The sequence below is a fragment of the Capra hircus genome, chromosome 12 (assembly GCF_001704415.2).
Source record: "Capra hircus breed San Clemente chromosome 12, ASM170441v1, whole genome shotgun sequence".
Taxonomy (NCBI): domain Eukaryota; kingdom Metazoa; phylum Chordata; class Mammalia; order Artiodactyla; family Bovidae; genus Capra; species Capra hircus.
In genome coordinates, this window is record NC_030819.1 from 1,341,772 (window position 1) to 1,354,559 (window position 12,788).

The window sequence follows — 12,788 nt, forward strand, 5'->3', positions numbered from 1 at the left end:
GAAAAAAATTAAGAAGTTAGGACTCTGTGTAACATGCGAATTGAATGGCCAAAGTTGTGGAGTGAGTGATTCATGTTTTCTTTATTTCATATTTGTATTCATATTAAAGTGTGCATGGCTTAAGTCTTCTAAATGGTTTTCTTAAATGCTCTTGGAAGACGTGAGGTTTTCTGGAATCTGATACATTTTGATAGTCATTGGCCAGTGGCTTGACGTTTGGTTTCAGCAGGAGCTGGTAAAGGTAAGGATTGGTTTCTTGAGTGTTAGGAGTCAGACTCTGCTCAGGGGCGGCGTGGGGGTGTGTGGTTTGGGAAAGACGTCTCTGCAGGCACTAACCACGGGCGGCTGACCCTGGAACCTCAAGGCAACCTTAGAGGTGTCTCTTGGCGTCTGTCTCGGCCTCAGTGTAAACACCAGACTGTTGCTGAGAAAACCACCGCTTCCTTCTGTGGTTTCCCCCATTTTCCTTCTTAAACCATAAGTGTTGCGCGTGTGCTTTTAGGTAGGTCATTTGAAAATGCCACTTAGCGCTTGCAAAGCAGCGCTTCTGGCCCACCATCCGTCATCTTCCAGAAGAGCCCAGGGAGCCTGATGCTGTGCTCGAGCCCCTGGGCCGCTGTCCAAGGGGCCTGGGCGTCTGTCACGGAGACTCTTCACATGGACCGCTCTCTCACCTTTTGTCAGAGGCGGAGAAGCCTCGCCCCACTGTTAGGTGTTTGCTGCCCCACAGGGTTAATTCTGTGGCATTTCTGTTCACACTTTGAGCTTTCAGACCTGGTTTTAAAGTTACACCTTGTTCTCCTTTGGGGCGATGTTTCCAACAGTGAGTCCTCTGGGTTTGCAGACCTGCTTTGCAGCGGTTTCGAATCTGTCATTTATAAGGAATCCGAAACCTCACATGTATTTTTGAAAAGTGGCTTCAGGATGAGTCTGGTATTCAAGGCTGAGTGCAGCTATGAAAATTACATTTTAGCTTCATCCTGGCTTCTGGGCTTAGTCTAAACATGCACAGTTTTTCTCAGACGTGTCCCGTATCTGACTGGCTAGGGGAACAGCTGAGATGACTGTCCTAACAAGGTGTTTTATAGCTTCTGTGAAACGCAAGGAGTGTGAATGAAGTGATATCATATACACTCATTTAATGCACAGTGTGGTTGCCCTCTTTCTTACCAGAAGGACTATCTGTGTTCTAGCCTCGTTCCTGGAAATATGGTATGGCTTCCCCGTCTGGAGAGAAACCAGCCATCATGCATGATATTTACTTTTTCTGGGGAAAAAAGTGGGTAATCCTATTGCCCTTGGTTTAAGTGAACTGGTTTTGAGTTGCATGTCAGTCACATTCATCTTTCCCAGGTCGGTTAGGCTTTTCATGTTGCCGTTTTAAGTGTGCTACAGACGGTAGGGTCCTGATAGGATCAGGAGGTGGGGCCAGTGGCATCAACAGGAAATTGGCTGCACTTTTTCCTCCCCAGCGGAGAGCCGTCTTCCCGGCTTAGTACTAGCTACCTGGGGCTTTCCCAGCACAAGCAGGGCCTTCAGGGCGTCTTGTGAAAGACGCTCTAACAAGGCGGGAATGCCCTGCACACGGCTCCCCGGGTGGCTGTCGGCGAATGGACCTGGCGCCGTTAGACCAGGCTGTGAAGCTTCTGTCGTGTGTGCAGTGAAAAGTGCAGCACGCTTCCCGGGTCCCAGAAGGAAGGGCCTCAGAAGCTCCCTGAGTGTTCTTTCGATTCACATTTTAGCCCCGATGAGGGGTTTTTCTGAAGCTGCAGTGCAGATCCTGGAGTGGGGCTGGGAGGCTGGAGCTGCTCTCTGAGGCCGCGGGAGGGGGGCACGTCTGTCCTCTTGCCCCAGGTCTCCTTCTCTGCAGACGCCTGGCATCTCAGCGGCATCACTGTTTGTGAGAGACTGTGTTGACACCGTGTTGCTAAGACAGAGACAGGATGTTAAAAGCAACTGTGAATGTGGGATTCACAGGCCTGCTGAGAGCGAGAGCTTCCAGGGAGGGTGGTCCAAGGGCCTCAGGCGCCTGGGGGCTGGGTCGCCCGCCTCTTCTTCCTCACCCGCCTCCCTGCCTCTCTCCTCCCTTCCAGCCCCTTCCTCTCCTTCCTCCTGCAGCCGTTGGGAACCCTTCCAGCCGCAGCACTGCCGGTGTTTCTCACTCCTGGTGCATTTCGGGCTGCTGATGGGCTTGCAGGAAGCGCGCAGCACTTCTGCTTGAACAGGTGCTTCTACGCTGAGTGTTGGACTTGGAGACGGCCCACGTTTTACCCTGAGCCTCAGAACTGGAGTGCCCGGGACCTGGCGTCTTACTCTGCCCCTGCCTCACACCGGGGCCCCTCCATGTAGGCCGCCGGCCCTCCGCCTTCCCTTCTCAGGTGCCCGCCGGCCTGCCCCTCCCCTCGGTGCCCCCCACCCCAGTGCCCTGTGCCCTCCTGCTGGGCCTGACCCCCTTTGCCTCTTTCTGGGCAGCAAGGCCTCCTCCCCACACGTCCGCCTCCCCTGGCCAGCCCAGCCCCCTGCCCTCTCCCTCCCTCCTGCTCTGGGGTCCCTGCGTCCCTGGGCCGGCTGTGGGGTCCCTCCCCGTGTGTCTGCGGGTCTCTGCTTTGTCTCGTGAGGGGCCTCGGATGCAGCTTCTCACTTTGGCCTCCCGCTCGCTGAGATACTCAACTTGGCCTTGTCAGTATCGCGGGCCGGGGGGCCGCCGCCCTGCCCCAAGCGTGCAGTGCAGCGGAAGCCTCCCAGTGGGTCGGGTCGGAGGCGCACCGGGCGGCTGAGACGCGGTGTGGACACGCGAAGGCTGCTCCTCCCCCCGACCCAGTCCCCCAGCCCCCCAGCCCCGCTGGGGACAGACCTGGAGCAGGAACAAGTGACTGAGGGGCCGGGCCCGGGCCAGGCGGCCGAGGGGCTGGACTCGGAGTCAGAGTCAGAGAGCGAGAGCGGGTGGGGCGGGAGGAAAGGTGACCCGCGGGCGGCGGGACGGTGCAGGAGATGCGGGGGGACGCTGCTCCTCCCAGGCCCGAGGGGGCGGGCTGTGGTTCTCGCGGAGAGCCATGGACGGGGTGGCCGGGAACTCGGGCGGGAAGGACAGTGCCAGGGTCACGGTCCTTCCGTGTGGGGGCAGAGTTCAGTCACTCAGTCATGTCCGACTCCTTGTGACCCCATGAACCGCAGCACGCCAGGCCTCCCTGTCCATCACCAACTCCCGCAGTTTACCCAAACCCGTGTCCATTGAGTCGGTGATGCCATCCAACTATCTCATCCTCTGTCGTCCCCTTCTCCTCCTGCCTTCAATCTTTCCCAGCATCAGGGTCTTTTCCAATGGGTCAGCTCTTCGCATCAGGTGGGCAAAGTATTGGAGTTTCAGCTTCAGCATCAGTCCTTCCAATGAACACCCAGGACTGATCTCCTCTAGGATGGACTGGTTGGATCTCCTTGGATGGGGGCACAGGCAGGTGAGAAAGGTGTCCGGCTGCCTGGGGAGAGTTGCCGAGACTCAGAAGCCTCCTAACGGGAGGTCCTTTCTGAAGGTGGGGATGTCCTCTCCGGACCCTTGCTCATCCCAGACAGTTGGTGATTCTGGGAGAACATTCTGGCCAAGGACTCCTCGGCTTTGTCCTTCAGGCCAGTGAGTCAGCAACCACCAAGGGCCCCACCCCCACCCCCAGTTTCCATCTCCAGGCGGCCTTTCCACCCACGGGTCCCAGCGGACACGCTCGCGATCATCTGAGCCTCGGTCACGGGGCAGCTAGTCATCATCCCGTCTGTGCGTGGGGCCCCCAGCGACCTGCGGGAGACACGCACCCTGACACCCTCGGTTCAGCCCCTCCCCAGGCGAGGACGTTCCAGGACTTTCACCGTGGGAGAAAGGGGACGAGGGGAAGGGGGACGAGGGGAAGGGAAGATGAGTCAACCCACGTGGTCTGACGAGGGAAACAGGAGAGCCAGCCTGCCGTCTCATGATGGAGGTCGGAGCCAAGCAAACACCCTAGGGTGCTTGTGAAGCTTGCGGGAGCCCCCAGAACTGTGCAGACTTGCTTCTTGGCCTGATGGCAGGAGGTGTCACGGACCCCAGTTCAGCTTGTTCCTCAGATGGTCCATGCTCTTTTATTTGCCAAGAACATATCAACACTTGGAGTTGTTTTCCCGTTTGAGCAGAAGTGTTTTGTGAGTCTCAAAGTAGTGGGGATATTCGTTTCCATGTTTTCCATGATTAGAACAGAAATGTTATTTTACTGAACTAAATTCTTTGCTGTTGTATTAATGAGGAAAAGTTTTTCTTCACGTCTTTGGAATCACATTTATCTTACATTTATCAAAACAAAACGCTGATGATAGAATCACCATCAAGCAAATGCAGATGAAAGCACGCGGACTGTGGGCTCCGTGGACATCCGTCACCCTTCCATCCACAGTTCCCAGCATATTTTTGGAGATTCAGAAATGCTGTGCCAATGTAGTGGACTTTTAAAATTATTACGCTTCGGCATGTGGCCTAGAGTTTGCATTCTATCTTGGTTTTAGTTTGCTTTGTTTTCATAAGTGACTTTTTCGGTTGGAAAATTTAGAGAACGGTACGAAATAGCAGCTTCAGTAATGGGGTTTTCTCGCCTCTGGCTTTAGTGGGATTCCCTTGCACCCGGTAATATTTTATTTAGTTTTTCCATGTTTCTTAGATGTGATCTTGCACCGTAGGGTTTCGGTTCTTTTTAATTGGAGTGGAGTGGCTCTTCGTTCGTTTCAGGTGCATAGCGTGGTGAGTCGGTTAGACATACATCTACTCTGTGAAGCTCCTTTTCCCATAGAGGCCACTGCGTGTCCACTCTGTGAAGCTCCTTTTCCCATAGAGGCCACTGTGGAGTACCGAGTAGTGTGCCCTGCGCCACCCAGTAGGTTCCTCCTGCTTATGTGGTCACGAATTTTTGAACCCTATGCACGCATTTTGGGGGGAGGGTGGATCTTATTGAAGAAATGTGTGGATTCGTAATAGGCCCAGCTCAGTAGCTCAGAAACCAGGTTGAGCCAGGAGGTTTCCAGAAGCTCAGATGCCCCTTGAGTCCCCTTCTCATTGCCTGGAGCCCCAAGGACGAGCGCACTGCAGCTGCATTTGTTCAGGTTTGAACCTTACATCGTCAGCGTCTCCCGGCTTGGGTTGTTGTTTGTTTGTTCCTGGTTCCCAGTTGCTCGGTACTGAGTCTTTGAGACCCATCCTTGCTATAGCCCACCAACCTCAGTGGGTAAGGATTCCATCCCACGGATCCAGACCACCGTGCTTTATTCCGCTACTTCCAGTTCTCCGTACTGTGTAGAGTGTGGCAGTGATTGTTCTTGAGTGTGCCTTCGAGAAAGACGTGATTAAAGCACAGCAAAGTGCAGACACTGTAAGTTCGCAGCTTAGTGAAGTTTCACACGTGTTGCCGCTCGCCATGGTCGAGCAGAGTGTCTCGGCTCCTGGAGACCTCTCTGGCAGCCCCCCCGAGACCGGCAGGCTCCTGACTTTCGCTGTTGATGGCCTCACTTGTTCTAGATCTTAATGCTGGGAGGTCATACAGTGTCTGCTCTCCTGCTGAAGTTCTTTTTTTAAATCATGGCTTAAAAACTATTTTGTTGAGGAATGGTTGATTTACAATGTTGTGTTAATTTCTGCAACACAGCAAAGTGATTCAACTATGCATCTATCTGCCTGCCTATGTATACACACGTATTCTTTTCATATTCTTTTCCATTATAGGCTACTGTAAGATTTTGAACGTAGTTCCCTGTGCTACACAGTCGGACTTCGTTGTTTATCCATTCTGTTTATAACAGTTTGCATTTGCTAACCCTAAACTCCTCGTCCATCCCTCCCCTCCTGTTGGAGAAGTTTCAGGATTCTTTTTCAGGGCCCTCCTGTCTGGGCCGGGGGGTCCCTGGAGGCATTGACAGCCATTTTGCAGAACCCCTTGGCAGTACACACACATTTACAACAAGAATTACCAGAAATAGCATACTCTAGTTAAAATTACAAACGGTGTAAGCTAGGACATACATATTAAAATCTCTCATACATACTCTCTGTTTCTCTATGATGTTTTAGTTTCCAAAAAGTGTGAGCTCATGGCGCTTTGAGAGGAGGGTGTTATGTTTTATCTGCCGTACTAACATTTTGGGGATAATGAAACAGAGTTAAAAATAATATAATTGAAAAGATTGAACTTCAGTGGCACGTGGTAAGGGCAAAGGCTGTGAAGTGGTCTCAGTAATGACTAAGTATGATGCGGCTTTTGATGACATCTGCCCACGTACGTGTGGGGCAGGTGCCAAGAGTGAGATCTGGGGACAAGACGCCGTGTGATACTCGGCTCCGGTCATTGTTCAGTCGCTAATTCATGTCTGACTCTGCAACCCATGGACTGCAGCACGCCAGGCCTCTCTGTCCATCACCAGCTTCTGGAGCTTGCTCAGACTCAGGTCCATCGGCTCGGTGATGCCAGCCAACCATCTCATCCTCTGTTGTCCCCTTCTCCTCCTGCCCCCAATCTTCTCCAGCTTCAGGGTCGTTGCTAATGAGTCAGCTTTTCGCACCAGGTGGCCCAAGTATGGGGGCTTTGGCTTCAGCATCAGCCCTTGCGATGAACGTTTAGGATTGGTTTCCCTTAGGTTGGACCGGTTTGACCTTGCTGTCCTAGGGCCGCAGCCTAGCCTGATCGTGTTGCAGAAGGGTTGTTCTGCTGGACAGCTCCCCCTGGAGGTGGGGTCTGGAAGCTCCGCTTTTGACCTGTCCCTGCTTTTCCGCTTCTGGCCTGGTGGCCCTGAAATACGTTCCTGTGTCTCTACGTGTTTCTGTAGCGGAGTGGATGACTATGCACGAGATCCTCCGAAGGAGGGCTACCACCAGGAAGAAGACGGGGCTCGTCCCATCACCACAAAACTATTCTGACATTTTGCACAGCGCAGAGAATGTGAAAAGGAATTTGAAAGATAAGCTGTTTAGACTTGGCCGAGATCCACTTGTCCCTATTTGGCGGGATGTGAAACCCATAAAAATTGTTACAGTGGGGTTGGTACAGGGCTGTCTCCCACCAGAAGCAGGGAAAGAGCCACAGAGAATTGAGGACTTCACTCTGTTTAACTCATTTCAGACATGCTTCCCTGTGGAATATATGTCACAGTTAACAAATTACCTTGGTTGGGCATTCTCTCTTTTTCTCACCCACGCAGACACACACACACAGTAGTGTAGCAGCTGGCATCCTTGCTTAGGTAAAAAGTCTCTCTAAATGGAATTAGCAAGCCTCCCCCTTCCTGTATGCCCACCTAGAACTCACTGTGATGTCGAGAAGTGCCTTCGGTCGGCCTGCAGGCCAGAGAAAGAGCGGAAATTGAGTTTATTTTGAATGAAAGTCTCTGACCCCAGTCACCCCTCTTCCTTCTTTGGCGCGCGTACTGTGTGTCGTAAATCTTTGGGAATTTTTAGAACTTAGCATACTTTGTAGCATTAATTCTGATGGTTTGACTTTCTGGGAACTCTTAATTGGGGCATGAAAGAAAATGCACATCCCATTCACTGTTTCCTCCTCTCGTGGAGAGTGTAGAGAGACTCGCACAGACTATAAAAGTGGTCCGCATTCCTTTCCAGTCATGCTACGTGTGACGTTTAAGCGTGATCTCTTCTGTCGACGGTGTGCGTGTCCGACAGACTTCACTGAGAGCTGGTGTAGTCTTCTCTTTCAAATAATGTTAATTCAGGTCGGCTTCCACTTGGAGGGAATTTGTTACGCTCTCGTGGTGAATTGCTGGCTGTCAAGATTGGCTTGGTTTTCACCGAGTTATTCTGCAGGCTTAGGGGTACAATGGTGGTTCTTTTGCCCCTGAGGACTTTGCAGGCTTCTCTTAGCCTCACGTGGTCCGAGTAGCCCGTGTGGCTGTGGGCCACGGATGAGCTTCTTTTAAGGGCTGGCCAGAAAGCTCGTTTGGATTTTCCCATGCCATCTTTTTGGCCAACCCAATAAGACACGGACCGAGACCCACAGCGCTGTGACCTTTGAGATCTTCAACCTCGTCCCCCATTTCCAGGGGGAGACGGTCTTCCTGACCAGCCTGGTCAGCCGGGACTGTGGGTTCAACGTGTGTCTCCCTGGGGAGAAGGCACGGACCTCCTCGGGGGACTCGGGGCTGGTTTACTTGACCTTGCACCCGGAGGAGGGCCAGGCAAGAGGGATGGGTGGGAGGGCGTTACAGAGTACGAGTTCTTCCTGTTCCAGAAGCCGAAACACATGGGCAGGGAGCTAGCCGTTTGGAGCCCAGCGTCGTCCAGACCTCAGGAAAAATGAGCAGGCCTTCGTCCAGACCTCAGGAAAAATGAGCAGGCCTTGTCCACCCCCTCAGATGTGCAGCCCAGGGAACCGCTGGAGCTGGCGGGGGGTGGAGGGGTGGCGGGGGACGGGGGGGACGGCTGCTGGAGCCAGTGGGGCCGCCTGGTCTCTTCTGATTCTGTGGAGACATCCAGATGCAGAATGTAATTCCCCAGGAAGTCCCGAAGCTTGTGACACGGCCTTTAGCACGTGAGGTCCCCAGTGAAACTGTGACTCAGAGTAACTCATGCCGTTTTTTCGTTCGCCATTTTGAACAGTGGTTTAGGATGGAGGGCTGAGACACGCACTACTGCAGGCTTTGACTTAATGAGCTATTTCAAAATCAGAAAGTCAGGCAGATCGAAGGGATGCTCGGAGCGTCACTGATGTCCTTTTCAGCCAGGCACCCTCGAGTCACCGCCGAAATGACTCTGCATGCCAGGGTGAGATACAGCATCAGTCATTGTGTGGGCCAGAATAACAATATTTCAAAGTGGATTTTATTTAGCAAAGTAAATGTGTCTCTCATGATTTTTGTTTGTTATTCTAAAAATTAGGTTTTATTTTTTTAAACAGAGCCATTTTGCATAAAATGCTAGGCCACCCAGATTGTGAAGCAAAAATCATGGTCTAGAAATGTCTTTTGTTCTGAAAAGTTGCCCATCGTTTAGATGTTCTTTGAATTATCAATGCTTCACGATTGTCTCCTAGGGCCAGAAGTGGTGATAAAATTTCCTACGTGAATAAAGCAGATAAGGAGACATGAATATCTTTTGTCTGGGATTGAGAAATTTTCTTTTTGCTTGATGTACGCTGGTGGGAGCAGGGTGAAGGTCCTTTATTTCTGTAAGAGGGCTATAATAAGATTTTAGTTCTTTTTCTCATCTCTGATTTCATCCAGTGGTTGTCATGACCTGGAGTGTTGTTCAAGGGAAATTTGCGGGTGTGTTTCTGTCGCAAAAGCTCAAGAAACAGCTTGACCTCAGCATCCACCATGGGGGCCCTCTAATCTCTTATCTGGGGTCTCCTGCAATTAAGGCATTTGCTGATAGCTTAAGGGAACAGTTCCAGGAAACTCACTTTTATAACCTTCCTCAAATTGAATAAAGATAAGCTTCTGAGATTTTCATCAGCCTTTCAGAAGAGGAAACCTCAGAATCACCAAATGGCCTTTTTCAACTTGGGTTACTTGGGTCTGGTTTTGAAGACACTGTTGTCGAGCTGTGGTTAGGAAAGCCCACCCTACCTGGGCTACTGTTGCCCACCACCCCGCACCCCCCCACCCTGGTGAACCTGGTCTGTGGGTGGACAGGTCCTAAGGCCGTGGGTGTTAACCTGATTGGCCTCTCCTTCTGGTCTCCTTCTGGGTAACTGAGCAGAGCTCAAGGAGCAAGCGTGGGTTTCTGAACCCAGCTCAGAGGCAGCGACGTGGTGGAGCTGAGACGTCGCAGAGAGGAGGCCACCTGGAGCACAGGTGACGCGGGGCTGCCTCACCCGTTGAGCTTGCCTGGCTGGGGGCTAGCTTAGCTGGGGGCCCCTGGGACCCTCCGCTCTCCCCAGCTGTCTGGAGACCTGGAGTGGCTCCCCGCTCACTGCTGAGTTCCTTTTTGCAGGGGTTTCTCATAGTGCTGTCCCTGAATTGTGAGCTGACACACCAGTGTTGCTGGGCTGTCATCTAGGGTTGTTATTTGAGGTTGATTCAATGGACGCCAGCATCACCGCCACTACCATCAAAACAACAGCGACCAGACGCCTGCCACTGTGTCTCATCAGCAGTCAGGCGCCTGTGTATTCGTGTTTAAACACCTCTGGGGTTGGCGCGGATCGAACAGTTGACGGGGCGTCGTGGTTCAATCAGCGGTGGGTTTTACAGCCGATGTGGTCACAGGTGAAACACGGGCTGTATCAGGCTGGGTGTGGCACTCTGGGGCTGCCCTCCAAGTGCTCTCGGGGTCCTGGAGACACACACGCCAAGGACACGTGATAAACGTCACAGTGTTCTTCAGTCACTGAGTCATGTCCCACCCTCTGGGGCCCCGTGGCCTGCAGCACGCCAGGCTTCCCTGTCCTCCACCATCTCCCAGAGCTTGCTCAGACTCCTGTCCACTGAGTCGGTGATGCCATCCAGCCATCTCATCCTCTGTTGCCCCCTTCTCCTCCTGCCCTCAGTCTTTCCCAGCATCAGGGTCTTTTCCAGTGAGGTGGCTCTCGCATCATGTGGCCAGAGTATTGAGGCTTCAGCATCAGCATGTCATGGGCACTGGGTTGGAGCAGTGAGCCCTTTCTTGGGGATGGTTGAGGAGGCGCTTTTCTGCAGTGGGTTGGTTCTTTAATGTTTGTGCATTTCGGATGAATTTCTGGAGCATAGGTTTCAGGTTTTAGCTTCATCTCTTTGGACAGCTCTAAGTGGTCACCCAAACCCAGATTCTGAAGCAAAACTGTGTGCATGGATTGATTTACGCTGTTAGGAGGTTACGAGAGTGCGTGCTGACAAAATTGCCTGAATGATGAATCAGAGAGAGGAATAGATTTGTAGTGTCTGGAGTCTGTTTGGACTCTTGTCAGTTGTCCCCATTTCCAAAATATAAAATTAAGAACAGCTTACTGTCTTGGAGGTACTTGTTCAGATTTCATTTTATAAAATAAATATCTCCAGATGTAGTTGTTTTATGAAGAAGATTTGAAGGCATTGGAACCAAGATGAGCATATTGTTTTTAAAAAACAGACTTTATGCAGTCACAATACTGTCAACAATATGGTTTTATTTTCCAGAAGCTGTATTGCCAGAAGCAGCATTTAGGTGTGCACTTGGTCTCAGGCTTAGTATCGAGCTGCTAGTAAAGCTCGTTAACTAAATTCTGCCTATCACACCCTCTTCCGTTCTGTCCATAGTATCTATGTCTGCTCTGGTTTAGAATTTGGATTCTTCTAAAGAAATTGCAAATGTATTGAGCACCATCGTCTGTTTGTCTTCTGACGTGTTGGCAGTTTTCCGTTATGGTGATTGAATTGAATTCATCTCAAGCTTGTCCTGGCATGTTAGATTAAATCTCCTATCTCAGAGTTCACGTCTGTAAAGTGGGAATGGTAATATGTGTCTTGTTAGACAAGAGGCGGCTGGTTGATTGTTGCATTCGGGGGGCATTTGAACACACCGGCTCCCTTCTTCTCCAGCTCGCCTTACCCACTTGGATTCTTTATTGTGCATTTCAACTTTATTTTAAATGTTAGAAATGAATCACAGGAGCATTTTGTTGTGGAATGTTCTTTTATTGAAACTTCCTGATTTAATTGAATTAAAATTTTGTTATTTAGGCTCTGGGCCTATTTGTCTCTTTTTTGCATACTTTGCGTGTCATTGTGTCCTGGGGATGTGAGGGACGAAGCATGGACCCCAGTCCCCACCATCGGTTTCCTCTGGTCTCAGGACCGAAAGTCCTGCATCAGAAGGCCTTTGCAAGTAGGGGCGGTGCCCTGCTAGGCCTTGGGAAACGGGCAGAGTCCATGTCTCAGGGTGTCAGTGACAGCGTCCCCTCGTTGGGCTGAGTGATGCTTTGATGTGTTCCAAATTTTATCTGCTTTGATCGCTGTTCTGTCTGCCAGGGCCAGAGATGGCCTTCTGAGCAATCGCAGAAAGACTTGTCCCCCTAGGACAAGGCCGCAGAGTGTGTGTGTGAAGATGGGGCTCGTGGTACCCGGGCAGGGCTTCTCCCGTAAATAGCGAAGATGCCAGAAGCATTTCAGTTGAAACCTGAAGGCCACAGAGTGTGTGTGTGAAGATGGGGCTCGTGGTGCCCGGGCAGGGCTTCTCCCGTAAATAGCGAAGATGCCAGAAGCATTTCAGCTGAAACCTGAAGGCCGCAGAGTGTGTGTGTGAAGATGGGGCTCGTGGTACCCGGGCAGGGCTTCTCCCGTAAATAGCGAAGATGCCAGAAGCATTTCAGCTGAAACCTGGGCCTCCGTTCATGGATGTTCTTCTGTTTAAAGCTGTTTTCTCTTCCTTCCAGGGTGGGTGTGCTGGCTCTGGCTGCGGGAAGTGTGACTGCCATGGCGTGAAAGGACAGAAGGTGAGTAGCCCTCCGAGGTTAGCGATCCCTCGGGTCTCCATCACTGTGGAAGTCATTACTTTAGAGCAACCGAATAACCAGTGAGTCGTGCTGAAGCTTTATTACCATTTCAGGCATTTCCCCAGAGCAATACAAATGAAACAAAACCAGGCTTAACAGTATTGTTGAGGCATCCTGACTGCTCCTCCCCAAAGCTGGTAATTATTGGTGGCAGTTGATGCTAGAAAAGCGATTTGGTTTCTTTCCTTTTTTGACTCTAGAAGGAGCAATCGTATTGGCAGAAAGTTCGTTGAGTCAGTCGCATTCTTCGGAAAAGTGCACGAAGGCTACACTTCGCTTTTTTTTCTTTTTTCTGAAAAACAAAACAAAACAAAACAAAAAACACCA

The 12,788-nt window shown here is 51.3% G+C and overlaps 1 protein-coding gene across 1 annotated transcript in view; it reads left to right on the forward strand.

Annotated features, from left to right (window-relative positions):
* COL4A1 (collagen type IV alpha 1 chain) overlaps window positions 1–12,788 on the forward strand; it is a 129,936-nt gene that overhangs the window by 39,679 nt on the left and 77,469 nt on the right. Inside the window, 1 exon segment of the mRNA XM_018056364.1 lies at window positions 12,342–12,401. Within this exon segment, the coding sequence (XP_017911853.1) occupies window positions 12,342–12,401 (60 nt within the window).